Source organism: Chiloscyllium plagiosum, unplaced genomic scaffold, assembly GCF_037043375.1.
Source record: "Chiloscyllium plagiosum isolate Xiang-an unplaced genomic scaffold, Cpla_swu_hap1 HiC_scaffold_8, whole genome shotgun sequence".
In the NCBI taxonomy this organism is placed as follows: domain Eukaryota; kingdom Metazoa; phylum Chordata; class Chondrichthyes; order Orectolobiformes; family Hemiscylliidae; genus Chiloscyllium; species Chiloscyllium plagiosum.
This window is the reverse complement of record NW_028270146.1, coordinates 79,101,245-79,124,193: the sequence shown is the minus strand read 5'-3', so window position 1 is coordinate 79,124,193 and position 22,949 is coordinate 79,101,245. Positions and strand designations below refer to the sequence as shown.

Here is a 22,949-nt window from a genome sequence, read left to right as displayed (position 1 = left end):
AGATAGCAGTTAAAGATTTCATTACAGCATAACATATGGAGAATATAGAAGATGGGACAAAAGCTGAATGTTTTTGGTTGGAGATAAGCAATAAAAATGGAACTCTTACTCTCATGAGAGTGTAATGTAGACTTTTCAAAAATGCAACAAGAAATTGTGAAAGGGATAACAGATAAATTAAAGAAAAAATGTAGCAACAATAAGGTTGGAATAATGGGTAACTTTAATTATTTAAAATTAGATTAAGAAAGGGTAATTTAAATGGAAAGGGCAGCCAGATATTTAGTCTAAAAAGGAAAGATACAGTGCTTGATTTAGTTCTAGGAAATGAAATAGGTTAATGCATTATATTAGTATTTTGGAACATCTTGAATACTGTGACCATAACATGATAATGTTTAATTTAAACTTGAAAAGAAGGAAAACAGTCAAACATAAACGTAGTTCACTGATTCAAATAAAGCCTTAATTTCAACACATCAAAAGAGGAAACCGACCTAGCTAAATCGTAAATTAAAAAACTTGCAATTACAACAGGATGAAAAGAATGGAATAATTCCAACCGAAAATTCCAAAGCAGATATTTCTCACAAGTAGTGGTGCAGCAAAGCTTTCAATAAGAAATTCAAATTAAAGCAAGGCAAATGACAAATGCATTACTGTCAAGAGGGAAGAAAATCAACCTGAATGTAGAAATCAAAGAAGGGAAACAAAACAAGAGGGCACATTACATTTACAAAAGCAAAATATTGCAGATGCTGGAAATACTCAGCAGATCAGGCAGAATCTGTGGAGGGAAACAGAGTTAATGGGCTGAATTCTACCAGAAATTGTCTAAATGTCAATTTTGCTGAGTTTCATGAAGGGTTTAATTGTGAACCCTTGCATGATCTCTCATTGCTAGAATTTGAATGATTGTGATGCTTTAAATGCAGTGTGGTTCAACCAGCATTATATAGTGCCTCCACTGTTTTCATCTACTGAAAAGCTAGTGCAGATAGCAGTATTCAAGACTACTAATAATTATCTACACGTGGCTTCCACATAACCTTCAAATTAAATTGCAAAGGAAATGGAGAGGAAGAAAAATATTAGCTGCTAAACAGTGAACTACTTCAGGAATATGTAAACAACCAGCAAGAGTGACTGTCATCATATGCTCAGGAGAAACAGTTAATTATTCACACCAAAAAAAAGAAAGAATAATTATGTATATCTGTATGCTTAAAAATGTGTTGCTGGAAAAGTGCAGCAGGTCAGGCAGCATCAAAGGAACAGGAGAATCGACGTTTCAGGCATAAGCCCTTCTTCAGGAATGACTAGGGTGTGTCAAGCAGGCTAAGATAAAAGGTAGGGAGGAGGGACTTGGGGGAGGGGCGTTGGGAATACGAAAGGTGGAAGGAGATTAAGGTGAGGGTGATAGGCCGGAGAGGGGATGGGGGCGGAGAGGTCAGGAAGAAGATTGCAGGTCAAGAAGGTGGTGCTGAGTCTGAGGGTTGGGACTGAGAAAAGGTGGGGGGAGGGGAAATGAGAAAGCTGGAGAAATCTGCATTCATCCCTTGTGGTTGGAGGGTTCCTAGGTGGAAGATGAGGTGCTCTTCCTCCAGGCGTCGTGTTGCCATGGTCTAGCGATGGGGGAGGCCAAGGACCTGCACGTCCTTGGTGGAGTGGGAGGTGTAGTTAAAGTGTTCAGCCACGGGGCGGTTGGGTTGGTTGGTGCGGGTGTCCCAGAGGTGTTCTCTGAAACGATCCGCAAGTAGGTGGCCTGTCTCCCCAATGTAGAGGAGGCCACATTGGGTGCAGCGGATGCAGTAAATGATGTGTGTGGAGGTGCAGGTGAATTTCTGACGGATATGGAAGGATCCCTTGGGGCCTTGGAGGGCAGTGAGGGGGGAGGTGTGGGCGCAAGTTTTGCATTTCTTGTGGTAGCAGGGGAAGGTGCCGGGAGTGGAGGTTGGGTTGGTGGGGGTGTGTGGATCTGACGAGGGAGTCGCGGAGGGAGTGGTCTTTCCGGAATGCTGATAGAGGTGGGGAGGGCAATATATCCTTGGTGGTGTGGTCCGTTTGGAGGTGGCAAAAATGACGAAGGATGATATGATGTATCTGGAGGTTGGTGGGGTGGTAGGTGAGGACCAGTGGGGTTCTGTCCTGGTGGCCATTGGAGGGGTGGGGTTCAAGGGCGGAGGAGCGGGAAGTGGAGGAGATGCGGTGGAGAGCATCATCAACCATGTCTGAGGGGAAATTGCGGTCTTTGAAGAAGAAGGCCCTCTGGGTTGTTCGGTATTGGAATTGGTCCTTTTGCTGCAGATGCGGCGAAGGCGAAGGAATTGGGAATATGGGATGGCATTTTTACAGGGGGCAGGATGGGAGGAGGTGCAATCTAGGTAGCTGTGCGAGTCAGCCGGTTTATAGTATACGTCCGTGTTGAGTCGGTCGTCCGAGGTAGAAATGGAGAGGTCTAGGAAGGGGAGGGAGGAGTCTGAGACGGTCCAGGTAAATCTGAGGTCGGGGTGGAGGGTGTTAGTAAAGTGGATGAACTGTTCAACCTCCTTGTGGGAGCATGAGGTAGCGACGATACAGTCATCGATGTAGGGGAGGAAAAGGTGGTGGGTGGTGCCAGTGTAGCTGCGGAAGATGGACTGTTCCACATATCCAACAAAGAGGCAGGCATAGCTGGGGCCCATGCGGGTGCCCATAGCTACTCCTTTGGTTTGGAGGAAGTGGGAGGATTGGAAAGAGAAGTTGTTCAGAGTGAGGACCAGTTCAGTCAGTCGAAGGAGGGCGTCAGTGGAAGGGTACTGGTTGGTTCAGCGGGAAAGGAAGAAGCGGAAGGCTTTGAGGCGTTCGTGATGGGATATGGAGGTGTATAGAGACTGGATGTCCATGGTGAAGATAAGGCGTTGGGGGCCGGGGAAGCGAAAATCATGGAGGAGGTGGAGGGCATGGGTGGTGTCCCGAACGTTGGTGGGGAGTTCTTGGACTAAGGGGGTCAGGACCGTGTCGAGGTATGCAGAAATGAGTTCGGTGGGGCAGGAGCAGGCTGAGACAATGGGTCGGCCGGGGCAGTCAGGTTTGTGGATTTTGGGCAGGAGGTGGAAACGGGCGGTGCGGGGTTGTGGGACAATGAGGTTGGAGGCGGTGGATGGGAGATCCCCTGAGGTGATGAGGTTATGGATGGTCTGGGACATGATGGTTTGGTGGTGGGAGGTGGGGTCATGGTCAAGGGGGCAGTAGGAGGAGGTGTCCGCGAGCTGGTGTTTAGCCTCAGCAATATAAAGATCGGTGCGCCAAACTACCACCTCCTTGTCTGCTGGATTGATGGTGAGGTTGGGGTTGGAGCGGAGTGAGTGGAGGGCTGCACGTTGCGAGGGTGAGAGGTTGGAGTGGGTGAGAGGGGTGGACAGGTTGAGGTGGTCAATGTCGCAGCAGCAGATGGCTATGAAGAGATCGAGGGCGGATAAGAGGCCAGCATGGGGAGTCCAGGTGGATGGGGTGTGTTGGAGGTGGGAGAAGGGGTCGTCAGAGGGTGGGCAGGAGTCCTGGTTGAAGAAGTAGGTGTGGAGGCGAAGGCGGCGGAAGAAATGCTCGATGTCTCGCCGCGTGTTGAATTTGTTAATCCGGGAGCGTACGAGGATGAAGGTGAGGCCTCTGCTGAGGACTAATCTTTCATCCTCAGAGAGGGGGAGGTCTGGAGGGATGGTGAAAATACGGTAGGGCTGGGAGCTAGGACCTGGTGTAGGACTGGAGCTGCGTGTGGGGGCGGGGTTGGGTGTGGGGGCGGGGATCGGCGTGGTCGTTGTGCAGGCCAGTGATGTCACTGGGGGCGGAAGTAGATGGCAATGGCAACTCCAGGGGCGGAGGTGGCTGCGGCAATGCAGAATCGGTATTGATCCCGGTGGTTGTGGACCCCGCGGAGGCCGCGAATCTGTCGGCGATGGTCTTCCTGGCGATCATGGAGGTGGTTGTCTGGGTCGCGATCGCAGAGACTGCACCTCCACACACATCATTTACTGCATCCGCTGCACCCAATGTGGCCTCCTCTACATTGGGGAGACAGGCCGCCTACTTGCGGAACGTTTCAGAGAACACCTCTGGGACACCTGCACCAACCAACCCAACCGCCCTGTGGCTGAACACTTTAACTCCACCTCCCACTCCACCAAGGACATGCAGGTCCTTGGCCTGCGCCATCGCCAGACCATGGCAACATGACGCCTGGAGGAAGAGCGCCTCATCTTCCGCCTAGGAACCCTCCAGCCACAAGGGATGAATGCAGATTTCTCCAGCTTTCTCATTTCCCCTCCCCCCACCTTTTCTCAGTCCTAACCCTCTGACTCAGCACTACCTTTTTGACCTGCAATCTTCTTCCTGACCTCTCCGCCCCCACCCCCTCTCCGGCCTATCACCCTCACCTTAACCTCCTTCCACCTATCGTATTCCCAACGCCCCTCCCCCAAGTCCCTCCTCCCTACCTTTTATCTTAGCCTGCTTGGCACACCTTCCTCATTCCTGAAACGTCGATTCTCCTGTTCCTGTGATGCTGCCTGACCTGCTGCGCTTTTCCAGCAACACATTTTTCAGCTCTGATCTCCAGCATCTGTAGTCCTCACTTTCTCCATGTATATCTATATGCCCAATATAGGCCTTCCCTATCTGAAAATGCCAAACTCATGAGTGAATCTCCCCCACAAATGGAACAGGGGTATTTTATTTATTTTCAGAAAGATAATAACAAGTTATATTTACATCACTTTTCTAGCATGGAAAAACCCCAAAGTGCTACAAAGCTCTGGTATGGCCACATTTGGAGTATTGTGTACAGTTCTGGTCATCGCATTTTAAGAAGGATGTGGAAGCTTTGGAAAGAGTGCAGAGGAGATTTACTAGGATGTTACCTGGTATGGAAGGAATGTCTTACGAGGAAAGGCTGAGGGCCTTGAGGCTGTTCTCGTTAGAGAGAAGAAGGTTGAGAGGTGACCTAAGAGACATACAAGATAATCAGAGGGTTAGATAGGGTGGACAGGGAGAGCCTTTTTCCAAGTATGAGGACGACAAACACGAGGGGACACAACTTTAAAGTGAGGGAAGATAGGTATAAGACAGATGTCAGAGGTAGTTTCTTTACTCAGAGAGTACCATTTACCATTCTTGTAAATCATTTCTGCAATCTCTCCAATGCATTCACAGCTTTGCCTGCATCAGTAGTAGATTCGCCAAGTTTAAGTACATTTAAGTCATCATTGGACAGGCAAATGGACATACATGGAATAGTGTGGGTGGGCTGGGCTTCAGATTAGTATGACAGGGCAGCGCAACATCGAGGGCCGAAGGTCCTGTACTGCGCTGTGATGTTCTATGTATGGACACAATTAAGCAAAATCTGACACCAGGTTACAGAACAATATTTTAGGACAGATTATCAAAAACATGAAGTAGTAGATTTTATGGAGCGTATTAAAAGATAACTGAAATGTTTTAGGGATCTCCTCAAAACAATGCTAATGAGGTCATACATCCTCAGATTCTTGGAGGTCCCTCAGTTGTGACCAATGAAAATGGAAAAGAGTCATATGGGAAGGCACTGAACACCAACAGATTTTGTCATGAACAGAAAGAGGTAATGTCAAAACATCAGAGAGGTGGCAAACACTCAACTAACTGATATCCCATCACTTGCTGCAAAAACAGCAGAGTCTGCAGGTTGGATTTATCAGCCATGTCAGAACTCATCTGGAAGCAGATCAACCTCAATCCTGAAGAACTGTCTCAGAAGAAGAAAGAAGGAGCAAGACTGCGAGGTTCCAGACAATTCAAACCACAGGCACAAAAGATGAGATGATTAAAACAGGGATAGACATCAACCAAAACTGGAAAAGAACAGTGATCTTGGACAGTTGAAGGACATCACAAATATCGGGATGGACAAGGTCATGAAGAGATGACCCTCAATTTAAAATTGAGGCAATGCCAGACTGAGAGACTTAATGCAAGTTAAGATACCGGGGTATTTAAGATTTCAGATTAGTTCAAGTTTAATGGTCAGGAAAGCATTGGAATAATAAAGCATTGAAATTATAAAGTGACACAGTATGGCCAGGGAAGGACAAGTTTCTTAATCCTGTCATGTCTGAAAACTTAATAAAAGATGTATTATTCTGAAGTAACTACAACATCACTCGATTGAAGGCACACTTTGTGACAACACTGACTCAGCTGCTATTAAATTATTTTAGAGATAATTTAAGTGATAACTTTCCTCCCTTGATCCTATTCCTCTAAGCAAAAGAATTTATGAGCATTCCAAAACCTTGCAATGTTTGATGATATACAGTGAAAATAATTAAGGTCTGGAGCTAGACATCAATGTCACTAAACCTTAGCCTACTCGTGATTTTGAAAACCTCAATCCCATCTCCCCTTTATCTCTCCAAGGAGAACAATCTTGGACGATAGATTTCTTTAATCTATCGTCATAGCTGAAGCTTCTCATGCCCAGAATCATTCTTGTAAATCATTTCTGCAATCTCTTCAATGCATTCACATTTTTCCTATAACATTGTGCCTCCAACAGTACACAATACTCAAAACACCTGCTGATTGGAGGGGCAGGGCATCTCTGGAGTGTCCAGAGAAAAAGTGACTGGACATCTTGTATGTGTGGCTCCTCCTCCCTATGGATGTCCACTGGCACCACTTCCTTGGGAGGAACGAGCCCCTGGATTGAGGTCAGGGTCCCTAATCCATCTCTCACCTTACTGATGCTGAGCACCGATGGCCAGAGTGATGAAGTGCAGGTCTTCATGCATATCTGAAAGACAGTGGGTGAGCTATACCTGGCTCTCTGTTATGTCTGTCTATGGAGACAGCAGAAGGCATGTGTGCTGGAACCAGCACGGTCTTGAGAACATTAATGGACTCCTCCATCCTGACTCCCTCTGACCAACCTGCCTGCTGTTCCTGCAACTGTTTGTATATTTTCACCATCGTCAATGGGTGACACCATGGGCTTCTTTTCTGTCTTGGGCTGAGCCAGTTCCTGGTCTCCAACATCTGAGTGCCACAGATCTAGGCAGTTACTTCCCAGACTAGCTGGGGAGGCGTGTCAGTGATAAGCTCCTGAATCTAGTCTAGAAGGTTAAATTTCTAAGTTGGTCGATGATACATGTGAAAGCCTTGCCAATAAGGACTATAACTTTTTATTCTGAGCTTCTTAAAAAAAAGGCTGTTGACTGAAAGTAGACATACCTGTTTAAAACCAGTGTCTGAAAGGGTGACTGCATGTTTTAGAAAGCAAGTACCCTGACACTCATGCTAGGCATGGTTACAAATAACTTCGACAAAGTAGTAATCAAAGTTTGAGTTGCAGACAATTTGTACTAAGAGGGCAGACAGATGCAGTTCTGATTGGCAACAAGGGATTAACTCGTCTACGGCCTAGTGACCAGTTATCAATGACAGAGACCTTTGCATGGCAGGTACTGTGTGATTGGTTCTCAGGTAACTAAACAGGTTGGAGCTGGGAACAAGTTAAAGAGAGAGAGGTGTGTTGAGGGGAAGCAAGTGAAACACACAAAGTGAGATCAAGAGGAATGAATGGAGGGGAATGGGGGCAAATCAGCAGACACAGATGACTGAATTTACATAAATGGTGGATGTCCCATGACCAGGATCAAAGGTAGAAGAAGAAACCCATTTCAATGGGGGTCCAAATAAGTAGATGTCATCTCTATTAAGTTCAGCACCCAATCACAAATGCGTCCCAACATCCCACCCCATTGCTGGAGCTGCACCAGGGTGATGATAGCCCATCGAGGGTTGTGTGCCCTCACAGTCATGTAAGTGTGATCTGGAGCTGCTAGGCCAGAAGACAACAGAACAGGCAACACAAAATATTACCTCCTCATTTCACCAAAATTTCCTACTCTCAGTCCTTCCCCAAAGGGATAGCAAAATTCAGATCTTCATTTACAAAACTATTTCAAATTGAGGACCATTTTTGGCAATGCAATCCAAAGAAATGAATGCTCAAAAGTTAAAACCCTTCCCAGAAAACATCTCTCAGATTGACAAATGCATAATTATGTATACATCATGACAAGTTAGAAAACACATGCAGTAAGTTATTTATTTCTATTCAAGGGCTAGTCATCTAGATAAGCATTTCAAAGTAGAGAATTGTGTAACAGCCTGCTTATTTGACAGCCTTTTTAAAGACCACATGCAAAGTTATTCAGCACAATTAAAATTTATTGATTTTTCCTTCATTGAACATTCAATTTAGATAATACCTACAGGGTTATTTTAACTTAATCGTATTATTTGAATTGGAAATCAAAGGCCCTCTTGTGGCACAGGGTTAAAGTACTTACCCCTGAACTGAGAGGCCTGGCTTCAAGTCCCTCCTGCTCCAGAAATGTGCAATAACATCTCTGAACAGGTGATTAGGAACAACAGGTTCAATTAAAAAAAAAATGAAAATCAAAGTTCTTGGGGGACTGCGGATGTGTCTCTACCTCTGAGCCAGGGTTCCTTGGTTGAAGATCCACCTTCTTCAGTGGTGTGAAAGTACATCTCTGAACAGATTAATTAGAAAGTATCTTTAATGAAAATCCAAAACAAGAAGAGTTCACATGGCAAAACTGCCATTGCATGCAACTTCTCTGTTTAAAGACTGTAACTGTTCAAAAATCACCTCTGCTCATATTAATAGGACCTTTTCGGCATCTGTTATCTTTAGTTTCATCAGTGAATTATACCAGCAGTCAATAGTTCGCCTCATGATTACTTGAAGAGATTTTTGAAAATTGAATATGCCACCAAATTTATCATTACTAAGAAACAGCATGTTCCCATTCAATTTATCTTGTTTTCAATTGCACAGACTTGGGTTTCTCATTCCTGCCACAAAGAAAGTGAGTTTAATTGAACACAAATCACTTTAATTGGAATTGAACTCCCCAATCTTTGCCTTTTTGCTTAATTATTCCATCAATATTGTTGTGTTGTGCGAATTGCTGTCAAAACCAATGTAAATCCTACATTTGTAACTGTTATTCCATGACATTTAGATGCATATAATTATTTGTCCCGTAAAATATGCATATATTCCATTAAAAAAAGCCCAGCAACCTTAAATTTGAATATTTCTCTGAATATTTAGCTCAAGTATGAAAGCAAAATGTCCACTTAACCTCATGAGTGAGAATGTGTTGGGCCGAGGTTAATTGGACCAATAGGGATGACATCTCACAAATCAGTGCCCATAGGGCACCTCCTCCAAGAGGTACTGCTAATAATATGTTCTAAACTCAAATGAAAGAAGATTAACTTAAACTAAGTCAATATTTCTTCCTTGTGACCAACTGTACAGCTCAAATCCTGAGCCAAAGTCAAATAACAAAGCATTGTATTTTCACATTTATGTTCAGAAACAAGACAAGGATAGCAGCTTTGGTTCAGAGATCAGCTATCCTTGTGCTGTTTTCACTTTAAATTACAAGACTGCGAAGCATGGAGAAAGTAACAGATCACTATGACAATCTGAAATATATTTGCAACAATTTAGCATATTTGACATCTCCATTTTGCAACTATAAACCCATAAACTTCAGTCCTCCACAATCTGAAGCATTAAACAAATATCTTCAGGTGCTGAATCTGCTTGAAGAAAATCAAATTACTCTGCCAATGTGTAATTACAGATGAGCTCAAAGGATCCAAGTTTGCTTTTGCACAATTACTGCTGCTCCAGACAGGTGAGAAACCAAATCAGATAATATCTAACTGTGCCTAAAGCCAAAAAAAAGTAGTAATTTTCTATTTAATTACTATCTGGAACTATTTGGGCTCGAAGTGTCTATTCAACAAAGGAATCTTTGTCTGTGACCAACTCGGTCTGGTTTTTTACAATATGAGCTAGTCATAGACAACAGGTTTGTCTAGCCAAGGGGATGATTCAGGTCACCACCAATGTCATTTCTGCCAGCTCACTTTACACTGATTACATTTCTGCTCTGCAAAGTGTTACTTCAAAATGAAACTTTGCACCAAAACAAATAAAGGAGGCTACAAAAAAAACTGCTCCAATCTTATGTTCAGAGTATTTGCAGTGCAAGCTACAATCAAGACTCCACTATATGATGTATATGTAAATATCTAATGAATGAATTATAAAGCAGTTAAGTAAGTTTGAAGTATAGATAACATGAAGAGCAGCTGATTGACAGCTTGAGAAGGCAATCATAGATTTCCACAACCGCCTGAATCGCAATTACGGCCATAAAATGAAGTCCAGCCTTGCAACCTTTTTTTAATCTTACTTCCCTTGTGATTCAAACTTGATATGAGAAGTTCTGTTTTAGAATCGGCAGTAACTCAACCATTTCCACAATGGAACTCTGCACACTATCAATGTAATCTTCAGGAGAGAGATGAACTGGTGGCACCTCAGATTAGTGTGATGAAGTGGTGTGTCTTCGAGGGGTAGGATTCAGATTGACACTAGAAATTACCTAAGGCCAGAACTCGCTTTCAACTAGTAAAACAGGGACCAAGCAGACAAGGGAAAAGAACAATAACAGATTTGGCTATTCACAGCAACAGTGGGCTTTGAATACAAAGGATAGAATTGACAAAAGTCAATGCTAACTCTGCACTGCAAACGGGCAAATCATATAAATGCTGCCAAAACAAATCAAACAGAAAATTTAATAAGGAACATCTATTTGCAAATCAGTAAGGAGGTAGATAAGTATCCATGGATTTGTAAATCAAACAATAGATTTTTCCTTCATTAACAAGTTGTTTTAATTTAGATGGGAGATCAGTATAATGGATGAAAGTCAGGGATGTTGTTATATCCTTGTACAGAAATAAAGTGCTTTCAGGTCTGAACAAACATAAAACTACAAGTTCGATTCATAAATTATGTCTGCCCTCTACCTCTCTCAGGCCGAAAAGTTGTGTGATGACCTCTTGAATAGTACATTCCTGCACCTCCTGAAAACTTCATGAATTTAGTATGAAGTGTCTTTAAAGGATAGGATACAAATGCTGTTAAAACTTTGGCACTCAAAGAGGAATTCTCAGTTTGTACATAAATAACTAAGTTACAGGTGATTCCTGTGTAATGGCATTTTTTTTTACTGGTTTGAAATATAGTCAACAGGGAATTCAGTAACAGGACTTATGAAATAAAGCAGTGAATGAGCCATCGCCTGCAAGTTGTGAAGATTAGGCTCCAGGGCTTGAATGGCCTGTTCCAGTCTCTCCGATAACTCAGGCATAAATGAGGAATCAGGGTCGCAGAGAGAAAATGTCTTATTATAGCTCTGCCTTTAAATGCATAGACTAGACTATATCATATGATACAGATCAACAAGTGATAACCACAGTAATGCAACATTTTCTTCATTCAACATGGTCATTGCTTTGAGGTGAATTAGCAATAATATGAATATTGTGACAGAAGCAAACACAAGAGCAAAACAAGGTAATTTTTTTCTGCGGAGACAGCACTCTATTCAGAAACAAGGTAAGCTAAAGAAATAATATTCATTTAAGTGCCATAAAATACCCTACATTTCTTATAATAGATTTTCACTGCAGTTGTAGAGTTACTGGCAATATCTTAGCAAATTAGTATAAGATGAACTTGAAGAAAAGAAAACAGTGCTAAGAATTTAGAGACTAAAAATGTACCAAGACTTTTAACAGAAATTGGGTTTTGTGGGAATTCCTTCTATCAGTATCAATCTTCATTCTTACGGGAATGTAAAAAAAAAAATCTGACAGCAAATTAAGAAATGAAACAGCCTACAAGCTATTCACTTCAATGTGTAAAAAGGCAGTCTTTTCAATAAATACGAACTAACATGAAAAAAAAAGCAATGTGGTTTATTAAATACAACATGATCACATTTTTCTTTAAAGACTCATTAATCTGTGCAGCAGACATATCGATTTCAAGCTACTTTCTGTTTACTATTTTTAAAGGAATGCAGACTAATAAAATTCTTCTCCTTCTGCTTCTTAAACTGTCTAATAACATGGGATATTGACAGGTTTGATTAAAGGCATTTAAAAGTAATTACCTACCTCTGGCAGTCATTTTCCAACATCCTGCTTTTTCCTTATCTCTCCAAATTGTTTTGTGCACAAATGTGTTTGCCTCTGGCAGATCTCTTTACAGTTTTATAAAAAAAAGATTGATGATTTGAACTTTTTCTCTGATATTTGACAGCTGCTCATTTGCAGGTTGTGGTTATACAAAGAACTGGGATTATGTTGTGTTAATAGACTGCTCCCATGCAGCCTGGATACCTACCAAAAGCTGCGACTTTGATTATCATGGCTTGAACATTAGACAATATCATCTCTCTCAGCAGATCTTCCTGGTTTCGACGCCAGAGGTAAGCCAAAGGCTGAAGATTAAGCCGCCTGCACCTGTGAAGGGAAAAAACGTATATAAACTGGAGATGTTTTGAAACTCCTGATATGATGTCAGCTAAATCTTTGAACCTCGATTACTTTCACAATACATGAATGGTTCAGCTTGTGAACTGTATCCTGGCACTAAAATCATAAAAATACATGGGGTTATGATTTAAGAAAAATTGAATTCACAAAGAATTCATTTCAACATTCAAATTAATTAATTAGCTTTTGAGTATAAGGAGAAACTTCTTCAGCCAGAGAGTGGCGAATCTATGGAATTCATTACCACAGAAGGCTGTGGAGACCAGATTATTGAGTATATTTAAGATGGAGATAGGTTCTTGAGTATTAACAGGATTGAGGGTTACACGGAGAACCTGGGAGAATGGCGTTGAGAAACGTATCAGTCATGATTGAATGGCGAGCAGACTTGATAGGGTGAATTGCCTAATTTCTGCTCCTATGTCCTTTGGTGTTATGGTCTTACGTAGAAAAACTTCCAAACGAATATGATTGTATAATTGAAATGGACACAATCACCTTATGTGATGTCACAGAATGTTAAGAGCTAGTCTCCCTTCCAAAATTTATTGCATGAAATATTTCCAATTTTGAGGACATAACCATGTATAAGCAACTTCCTTTCAAAAGGAAGGAAAACTAGAATGAGAGTCACCCTGGTCCTCACTTATGCATCTAGTATTAGCTAGTTAAAATGTCACACTGAAATGTGACATAAAATGTACAGAAACAGATTATTTGGTCCAGGAGCTAAACATAACTTACCTAACTCTCCCTCAAGTCTCTATATCTCTGTTCGATTTCCCCTTAAATACATCTGTACTATATTCACTTCTTCAGCAAGTAAGTTCCTTTGAATTCTCAACTGCATTTCTTGGTAGCCATCTGTACTGACAGTCTTTAAATTTATCCGTTTTTCAGAAGTGAAAACATTTTCTCTGTGCCCATTCTATTAAAACTATGCACAATTTAAAAGACCTTTGTCAACCCTCAACCATTAAGAGAAAAGAGAGACAGGATGTTCATCCTTTCCCAGTAGATATAACTTTGCAGCTATCTCATTACATTTGTAAATCTTTTCTTGTGTACCTGCTCAAGTTTTCTGTTTTATGCTTTAGCAAAAATTCAATTATTTTTCCGACTATCAATGTCAAGCTGATATGTTCTGTTTCCCTTCTTGAATATGGGTATATGAGCTATCCACCAGATCTCTGGCACTACATATTTATCTAAACAATTATTAAACATGCATAATTGTGTCTCTTCCCTAGATTATTTTAAAATGTGCAGATATAACCACCCAGGCAATGAATCTTATCCTCTTTGATTAGTCAATTTTGTTCCTTCTTATTTAAATATGGTCATATTATTTCTAACTTCTTTTGAAATTTATTGTTTCATGGCATTTGGGCAGTGCTGGCTAGACCAGCATTATTACCAGTCCCTAGTTGCCCTTTGGAAGGTGTTTGTGAACTGCTTTTTTGAACCCCTGCAGCCCATGTGGTGTACTACGCAGTTTGATAAAACTGAGTAGCATGTGAGAACATGTAAAAGTCAACCATATTGCTCAGAATGTGGCGGCACGTGTAGGTCAGACGAGGTAAGGGTAGAGCTCAGAAGTAATTTTCCAGTATTGTACCTCTCCTTTCTCTCTCCAAATTGTTCTGTACTCAGATGTATTAATATATGGTAACCTTTTTTACAGCTTAATTAAAAAATTTCTCTGATATTTGAAAAGCATTTGATATCATATCCACCTGATTCATATCCATGGTACATAACTAAGCAATATTAAGTACTCTGTTGAATATTTCTAGTTTTCCAACATGTAATGGCATAAACATTGGAACAGTGGTACTGGTAATTAATTAAGACTGATGGCATTGTTTACTAAATAGGAGTTCCTTACTTTTAAGTGTGTACCCCTTGTAGCTGATCCCTCCATGTGGAAAAACATTCTTCCAGCAGTACCTTATAAAGCCTCCTCAAAATCATATATACATTGATAAGGTCCACACTCACTCTCCTAAATTCCAATTAGTATAAGTCCAACCTAGTCACCTTTCCTTATAAGCCCAAACACTCATCCCGGGAAGCAATCTTGTGGACATTCTCTGGACTGCCACTTATACATCTGAATAGCTTTTTTTTATTCTTCTGCAAAGTGACTTTCCTCACACCTTCCAACATCACAGTACTTTTGCCAAATTTTTGCTCACTCACTTGAGCTACCTATATCCCTTTGCAATTCTTTGTATCAACTCGTTTATTTATGCAGTTTACCATTCAAATTCTAACCAGTATACAAATGAAAACCCTTCCTACCCAATTAATGGAGCCAAGTATAACTCCTGTACTAAATCTGCAGTTTATTCAAAATGAATAAAAAAAATAACATGATAAAGTTTATCACCACATGTGGATGTTGAATTTGCATGTAGTTAACACCCCTTTTAATAATGCTTCAGAGCATCAGCATTTGAAGGATTTTAAAAACCATTCAAAATGGCAATCTCACTTCTAACAGTCATGATTTGGAAATGCCAGTGTTGGACAGGGGTGTACAAAGTTAAAAATCACACAACACCAGGTTATAGTCCAAAAGGTTTAATTGGAAGCACTAACTTTCGGAACGCTACTCCTTCATTGGTGGTTGAAGGAGTTGAAAAGGACAATGCAGGTGTGGGAATAATAGAGAACCTGTGTGGAAGGAAGGAAAAAAACACACAAGCTTGAAAAGCAAAAGTAAGATATAAATCACATATTTGGCAGTGCAGTGAGACTAGGGGCATTTTATGTTGTAATCATTCTATAATTACATGAAGTAGCAAAGCAAGACACTGGTAAGCCAGAATTACAAACATAAAGATACACATAAAAAGCTGTTCTGACACAAAAGAACACCAATAAATGTGTAGCAAGCAAGACTGCACAAATTAAAATAACAAACATAAGTTACAACACGCATGCTATTATGGGAAGACAATATACTGCAACAAGCAATTCCCATCAGTCAAATAATATTGTCTCAATTTCACTGCTCTCATGTTTTGATGTAAAACTGGCACACAATCAGAGTCCATAGAATGCAACAGTAGTTGGACTCTCCCTGTCCCACATGTATAACATTTGTTAGATGTTTTTGGAAAAGTGCAGAGTCACATAAGGCAACAGAACAATAAATAAATCATGGTATGTCCAAAATAGTTAATAAATGAATTTCAAGGACATAAGTTATGTACAACGTTGCAACATATACAAACACTGAAGCACAGTTATATGCCCAGTGGCAGCATTGTGCACAATCTACAAGATACACTGCAGAATATCACCAAAAATTCTGAAGACAACATCTTCCAAACTTACATCTAGAAGGACAAGGGCAGCAGACACATGGGAACACCACCACCTTCAAGTTCCATTCCAAGCCATTCACTATCCTGACTTGGAAATATATTGCCATTCCATTACTGTCTCTGGGTCAAAATCCTGGATATCCCTCTCTAATGGCATTGTGGGTCAACCCACAACAGGTAGACTACAGTGGTTCAAGAAGGCAGCTCATCACCACCTGCTCAAGGGCAACTAGGAACGGGAAATAAATGCTGGCCGGCGACATCTACATCCCACAAATGAATTTTTAAAAAACCTCAGCAAGCAGCAATTCTCTCTCTGGACAAGGAAGCACTGATTTCTTGCCAAAATTTAAATGCAGCATAAACCAGAAGACGAATTGGACTGGAATCTTCACAGATTTTAAGAAAAGGAAGCAATGTTCAAGATGAACAAGAGGAGGATGAGGGCACTGGGTGGTGACAATAGTAATGGCTGTTGGACGATTTAAAAGCAGGTCCAGAATGTTTTACGTGACTTCTGCATTTGACAGGACATAGAGTAAAATGGGCTTTCTTTGAAATGGAATCAAAAAGCAACAGCAGGATGGCACAGAAGAATAATGTGTCTCATTGTACAATAAAATATAGCAAGCCTCGAACCCAATGTGCATAAAGAAATGGCAATGCAATTGACAATGGAACATTCAATTGCATTGGCAATCTTTTACACATGTTCCCACTGCTTCGAATTTGAATTTTCATCATCACAAAGTGAGAGTCCTGGTCAGCATTTTGATCTCAATTGAAGAATAGATACGGACAAAGTAGAGGACAAAGTGCTATTATTTCAGGGCTGTCCATGGCTGCTCAGATAAATCACAGAGAGAGAATATATCTTGTTTCTACTTTTAACTGTTAGCCCCATCTGCACTTGGTAAATAAATGCTCACATTCAAGTTTTTGACACAATTTTTTAATCACAGGAGAGGTGGGTTGTGGTGAGAGAAACAGAATTAATGTTTCAGGTTGTGAGCGTCATACACAGTTGTTGCTAGATCTTCTGAGTATTTAGAGTCATCGAATCATTCAGTTGTACAGCATGGAAACAGACCCTTCAGTCCAGATCCTAAATAAATCTAGCCCCACTTGCCAACATTGGACCACATCCCTCTAAACCCTTCCTTTTCATGCACATGTCCAGATAACTTTTAAATATTGCAATTGTACCAGCCTCCACCACTTCCTCTGACAGCTCATTCTATATATGCACCACCCTCTGTGTGAAAAAGTTGCCTCTTAGTTCCCTTTTAAATCTTTCCCTCTCACCTTAAACTTATGCCCTCTAGTTTTGGACTCCTGCAACCCTATCCCCACCCCTCATGATTTTATAAACGTTTATAAGATCACCCTCACCTCTGACGCCCGAGGGGAAATAGCCTCAGCCTATTCAGCCACTCTCTACTGCTCAATGTGCATCCTTGTAAATCTTTTCTGTATGCTTTCAAGTTTAACAATATCTTTCTTATAGCAGAGAGGCCAGAATTGAACACGATTCCAAAAGTGCCCTAACCAATGTCCTGTACAGCCGCAACATGACATCCAAACTTCGATACTCTATGTACCCAATAAAGGCAAGTGTACCAAACACCTTCTTCACTACCCTGTCTGCCTGCGACTCCGCTTTCAAGGAACTGTGAATCTGCAACCCCCCAACCCCCCAACCCCCCCCCCCCCCCCCGTCTCTTTTTTCCGACAATACTCTCAGGACCCTGCCATGAAGTTAAAAAGTTCTGCCATTTCTACCACCTTCTCAGTTTATTTAAGATTTCCAGCAGAATTTGGCTTTTGTAATGTCTATACCATTTTGACTATAAAAATTAAAAACCGGCTTGCTGCTGCTTTCACCATTTTATTCCAGTGGCTGCTTCAATAACCAAATTCCTAAAGGTAATACATTGTTCTTTCTGAAAGTGCGGTTCAGACTATTGTTTTGTAAATCCAGGCATGAATAAGTTCAAACCAGTTACCTAGTGAATTAAATGTGGTTTAACAGTAAAATAATTTAACAAATTGACAATGGGCTTACACATTTTCCACTCTGACGCGCTGGTAGTCCGAAAGAATGGCACCAACTGAAACTCCTTCCACTCCTTCCTTTTCCTGTAAAACAAAAAAGGAAAAGTAAATTGCCAATGGTGGATTTTGCTTATAAAATATCTTCCTGTCATCCAGTCCAAAATGAGTCCAGTAGAAGAAATAATTCAATGGCAATTTAAAACTGCTCGGTGATCTCAAGTACGCCTATTTCTGTTTTGACTATGTCTCCAGGGCCACAGCGCTGTGCATATATAAAATGTTTCTACTCAGAACATATTGCTTCCATCTTTCAGGTCTGCTCCAAAAATGACTTTGAGTCAATTGCCCAGTCAACAAACTGTTTATTCAGAGCTATCTGAAGATATTTGAAATTTCTAATAATTTGCTTATCTGAACTGTTTATTAAAAAAAAGTTCAATTGTGCTTCAAAAGTTTTGATTTCAAGCAAAATTGTAATTCGTGTTTGTTGTTTCTGTTACACCTTATGAAATTAAATTCTACACAAGAAAACCAGAGGCTTCAAGCTGTAATGGTCAATGGCATTAATAGCTTTCCTTAAGCTTCGGGGAGGAGGTTCAAATATTCACAAAGAAAAGGATTAAAAATGGGAAATCAATTCAAAATGTTAAAATATGCACAACAAAAGGAAGTCCTCACTCTAAACACATGGCATTATTTCTTTGGTCAGAGCTGGTAGCAATGAAACACATACTCTTCGAGAAAGATCAATCAAAACTAAAAGCATTCCAAGATGGTACCAAATCAACAAAAAGTTGAAAGCACAGGATGGACTGTTTTGCAAATGGAATAAGGAACACTACACATGTCAAGCAATTTAACATCTCTCATTCAACACATCCAGAGTTTAACTTTGGTGCTGGGGAAACTTCGAGAAACAATGATTCCAGACAAAATAAATCGACAGATGGACAAGTATTCTTATATAATAAAGCCAGCATACATTTTATTTTAAGAGAAAATCATATTTAACTTGGAGTTTTTTGAAGTGGTAACAGAGTGGAATAATGAGAGAAATATAATCGATGTGGTGAAAGGATTCCAAAAGGTGTTTGATACAATGGCACTAAAAAGCCATAACAGCAAACCTAGAGCTCATGGAATGAAAGGGACACCAGCAAGATGAATACAGAATTGGTTGTGTGACAGGAAACCAGAAAGGATGAGTTAAGCAATGCTTTTTGGGCTGGAAAGAGATTTGAAGTGGACTTTCCCAGGGTCACTTTTGGGACCCAGTTTTTCCTGATATATATTAATGACAAAGACCCGTGAGTGATAGAAAAGTTAGACTCACTGACAACTGTGAGGATACTGTAGAAGTTGAAAAGGACATAGAAAGGTCATGGAAGTGAGGGAACAAATGGAAGAGAAGATGTGAAGTGATTAATTTTGATAGGATGAACATGGAGAGACAACATAAGGGTGTGTATTAAAGGACACACGTTCGACCTCAGCTGGAGTTCTGTGTCCTGACTGGCTGCTGAACTTTAGGAAGAATGTGAAACCATTGGATAGTACAGACAAAATTCACAAGATTGAGACCAAAGATGAAGAACTTTTGTCACATAGATGGGTGAAGTCAGGACTATTATCTTTGAGAAGGCTGAGGCAAGATTTAATAAAGGTATTCAAAATCTGAGGGATCAAGACTGAGCAGATGTGGAGATACTGTTCCCACAGGGAGCAAGGTCACAGATTTAAATTAGTCTGTTAAGAAAAAAAGCAAAAATGACACGAGGAAAGCCCTTTTCGTGCAGCTAATGGCCACAACTTGGGAATTTCCTGTGAGTGTAGCTGAAGCATGTTCAACTGAAAGGTTCAAAAGGAAATTAGATTGGTATCTGAATAGGGAGTTAGGGGGCAAAATGTGGAACGGTCGCAATAAGGCTTTGCTCATTTGGAGAACCACTGTAGAGATAGACCAAATAGCTGTCTTCTGCAACATAACAATTGAGTGATTGTGAATATCTGGCTTTTTCTGTGAATGATGCTTGCTTTGAAAAGAGAAGTAATATCATATTTCAGGCGTTATTGATGGCTACTGTTGTGGTGAGCTACAATCATTTTATTCTGGATGATGATCACAAGAAATTTAGTTAGGAACACATCTCAAAAATGAAATAAGCCACCTTAGTTCCAAGACTCCACTCATGAGGGTGGGTCTTACTTCCATTGTGAGATTTCATCATTACATGCTCCTTTATCAAAAATTGGCTAAGCAGAAATAACAGAGTTTCCAATGGCAACATAGTTTCACATTGAACAGAAGAGCTGGATCATGCCCCTTGCCTATTTTTCATCATTTTCTGTACATACTCTCATCAAAAATTCTTGGTGTATAATTATGAACCCAGGAGAAGTAAAGGGATCGCAACATTATGATGCTAACAGGTAACAGCACTGTTGTCATACAGCTGAATGCTTCCCTGAGAGTCCTATAAAACCAGGATATGCAACCTGGGAAGCACTCATGTTTTTAAAATGGAGAGGCACAGCAGACATCCACTTAAAATTGTACGATAAAGGCCATTTGACATAGACAACTCTCTAAACTTGCATCTAGTCAGTGTTTTGTCCTGTTAAGATGACATGAAGTTGGTCACGGTATTGGAATTGTGTTTAGGTTTGAGCAGTTTGGTGAGTAAAGTACCTCAGATATCCAAATTTTGTGTTGTGCCAGTGATCACAGTTACTCCGCTGCCTATCATACATGGACAGTCAATCACTACAGTGTGGAAGCTGCTGATCATGACGGAGACTGGTGCCACTGTTTTACATTGTGCCTGCATGGTCGATAAAGGAAAACCATTTGGTAGTCTAATGAGAAGAGGCACTTACCTTTAACAAGATGTAGCTTTTGCCATGATAACAACGATAGACAGACAACATTAGCATGAAGGACATTGGGGAGGATCTTATAGGGACGTGAATGACATATGAGGAGGAAAGCGGGACAATTGATATTGAGGGGGGAAATGTTGTGGTGTTGCAACAAGCTCAACTCTGCTATGTCCAGGGCAAATGTCAGGTGCCATGCAGGGCAACTCCAGACTAACAGTGTTTGTTTGGATGCACAATAACCTTTTAAAGATCATGCTGGTACCAGAAATGCCAGCCAGATCCAGGATGTGCTGGCAGTGGCGAATCGTTCTGGAAACAGAAGGTGCTAGAATCGGGAGATAAGGGTGCCATGGGGTGGGGTAGGTAATTAATGATTTCAATTTAATAACGCATGGTGATATCACAAGGCCTCACAGATAGATAGCCTCCATGAAACCCAATGAAATTGACAACCTAAAGAAAATCTAAGTTTCAGACCCTCATGACTGAGACTATGAAGACAGCGCTTCACTGGAGACACTTACTGAAAACAAACCTTCAAGCTCAGCGAGCTAACTTACATACTTATCATCAACCTGAGCTACAAATCTTGCCAAAAATCACTAATTATGAAGACAGTTCAATGTTATTTTTTACTCTTCCGAGCTCATAAGCTGTTCTCCTGTTTGAGTCCATGACATTGAATGGTGCTGAATGCACTACGTGCATTCAACCTTCCAGGCCCTCAATCATAATACAACAGTCAGACTGTGTCCTTTCTTTATACTAGGCAATAAAAAGGACACAATCTAAGTTTTCAGTCCAAGGATTTATATTTTAATAGTCCCTCATGCTTTTATTCTAAAATTTCTCATGTGACGCACGCCTCACTGGCAAGGTGAGCATTTGTTGCCCAACTCTGGAGAAGTTACAATTAGCTGTCTTCTTGTACTGTTACAAACTCTGTGTGGCAAGCCCTCCCACAGCGCTGTTAAGAAGGAAGTTTCAGTTTTTTTTTTGGTTTGGTGACAGCAAAGGAACAGTGATATATTCCATTTCAGGATATCAAACGGAACTTGGAGGTGGCAGTGTCCCCTGGCATTGCTGCCCTTGTCCTACTAGGTGATATCGATTTTGGGTTTGGAACCTGCTATTGGAGAAGTCTATGTTACAATGCATCTTATAGCTGGTACACACTGCTGCACCTGTGCATCACTGATGGAGGGTCTGAATGTTTAAATTGGATTGGTTGTCAATTAAGTGGGCAGGTTTGTTTTTGGATGGTGTCAAGCTTTTTGTTGGAGCTGCACTCATCAAGCAAGTTGGAGTACTCTATCACATTTCTGACTTGTGCCTTGAATGTGGTGGCTAAACAAAGGTTAGCCTTTTAAGGTGATTCTAGCAGCAATCAAATGAATTTGCAATTACTGACTCTGGGAAGGGTTCCCAGAGTAACTTGGTGGAGAGAGGCGAATGGTCGGTCACAACTTTAATGTTCTCATACTGAACAGCTCTTGCACTAGATCCTGAATTTGCAGTCCATTTCAGAGTCAGTTTGTCCAATACTCCCAAAATATTTGGGTCGTTATTCCTCAGACCTGGTTCTAAGATGCTTGATTTCTTCAAAGTTAAAACAACACCATCAAATCTCACTTTGTTACAGCTTTCATGGTCAATTTTCTTCTCAGGTTCAACCCAATTTAGCAAAAATTCTAACAGACTTTTAATGTTCTCAGTAACTTGAAAACCATCCTAGGCTCAGGCCCAAGTAATTTTCATTGCTCAGTTCATTCTCAACAGCCAGGCAAAGGCTAGAACAAAACCTAACCCATTTTTTGCTTGCCATTTAATTCACAGAAAACAAGAGATTAATAAAATTCGGTCATCTCTCCAGTTTTCAAGAGATGAACCTGTAAACATCCATCCTTAATGTAAAACTTTCTTCTATTATAGATTGTTTAACAAAGAAAGCATAGTAAGTGAAGAAGTTATTTACAAGGTTAACTGCATACAATGCTAAACAAAACAGGCAGGGGTAGGAAATGGGAATAAAATGTGCTATGGATTTACAGTTCCCAACAGGTAAATTTTTCAAATGAGCCACTTAATCAGGTTTGATGAATGTTTTGGTAACAAACAGCAGTACGTTCAAATTTCATTGACCACTCTTCCATATTTCTGGAACAGGTGTGTGCATGTGGCAAAGCTCACTGTCAGAATTTG

General features: G+C 40.8%; 1 protein-coding gene across 3 annotated transcripts in view; it reads right to left on the bottom strand.

The window, feature by feature from the left end:
- dph6 (diphthamine biosynthesis 6) overlaps positions 1–22,949 on the bottom strand; it is a 332,005-nt gene that overhangs the window by 232,242 nt on the left and 76,814 nt on the right. For all 3 annotated transcript variants that reach the window (XR_015757950.1, XR_006312826.2, XM_043698016.2), the window contains exons 4-5: positions 17,878–17,951; positions 12,326–12,444 (exon numbers count right to left, since the gene is read on the bottom strand). Coding sequence is in view for 1 of the 3 variants with exons in the window: in XM_043698016.2 (XP_043553951.2) it covers positions 12,326–12,444; positions 17,878–17,951 (193 nt within the window). In the remaining 2 variants the exon portion in view is untranslated. The remainder of the gene's footprint in view (positions 1–12,325; positions 12,445–17,877; positions 17,952–22,949) is intronic.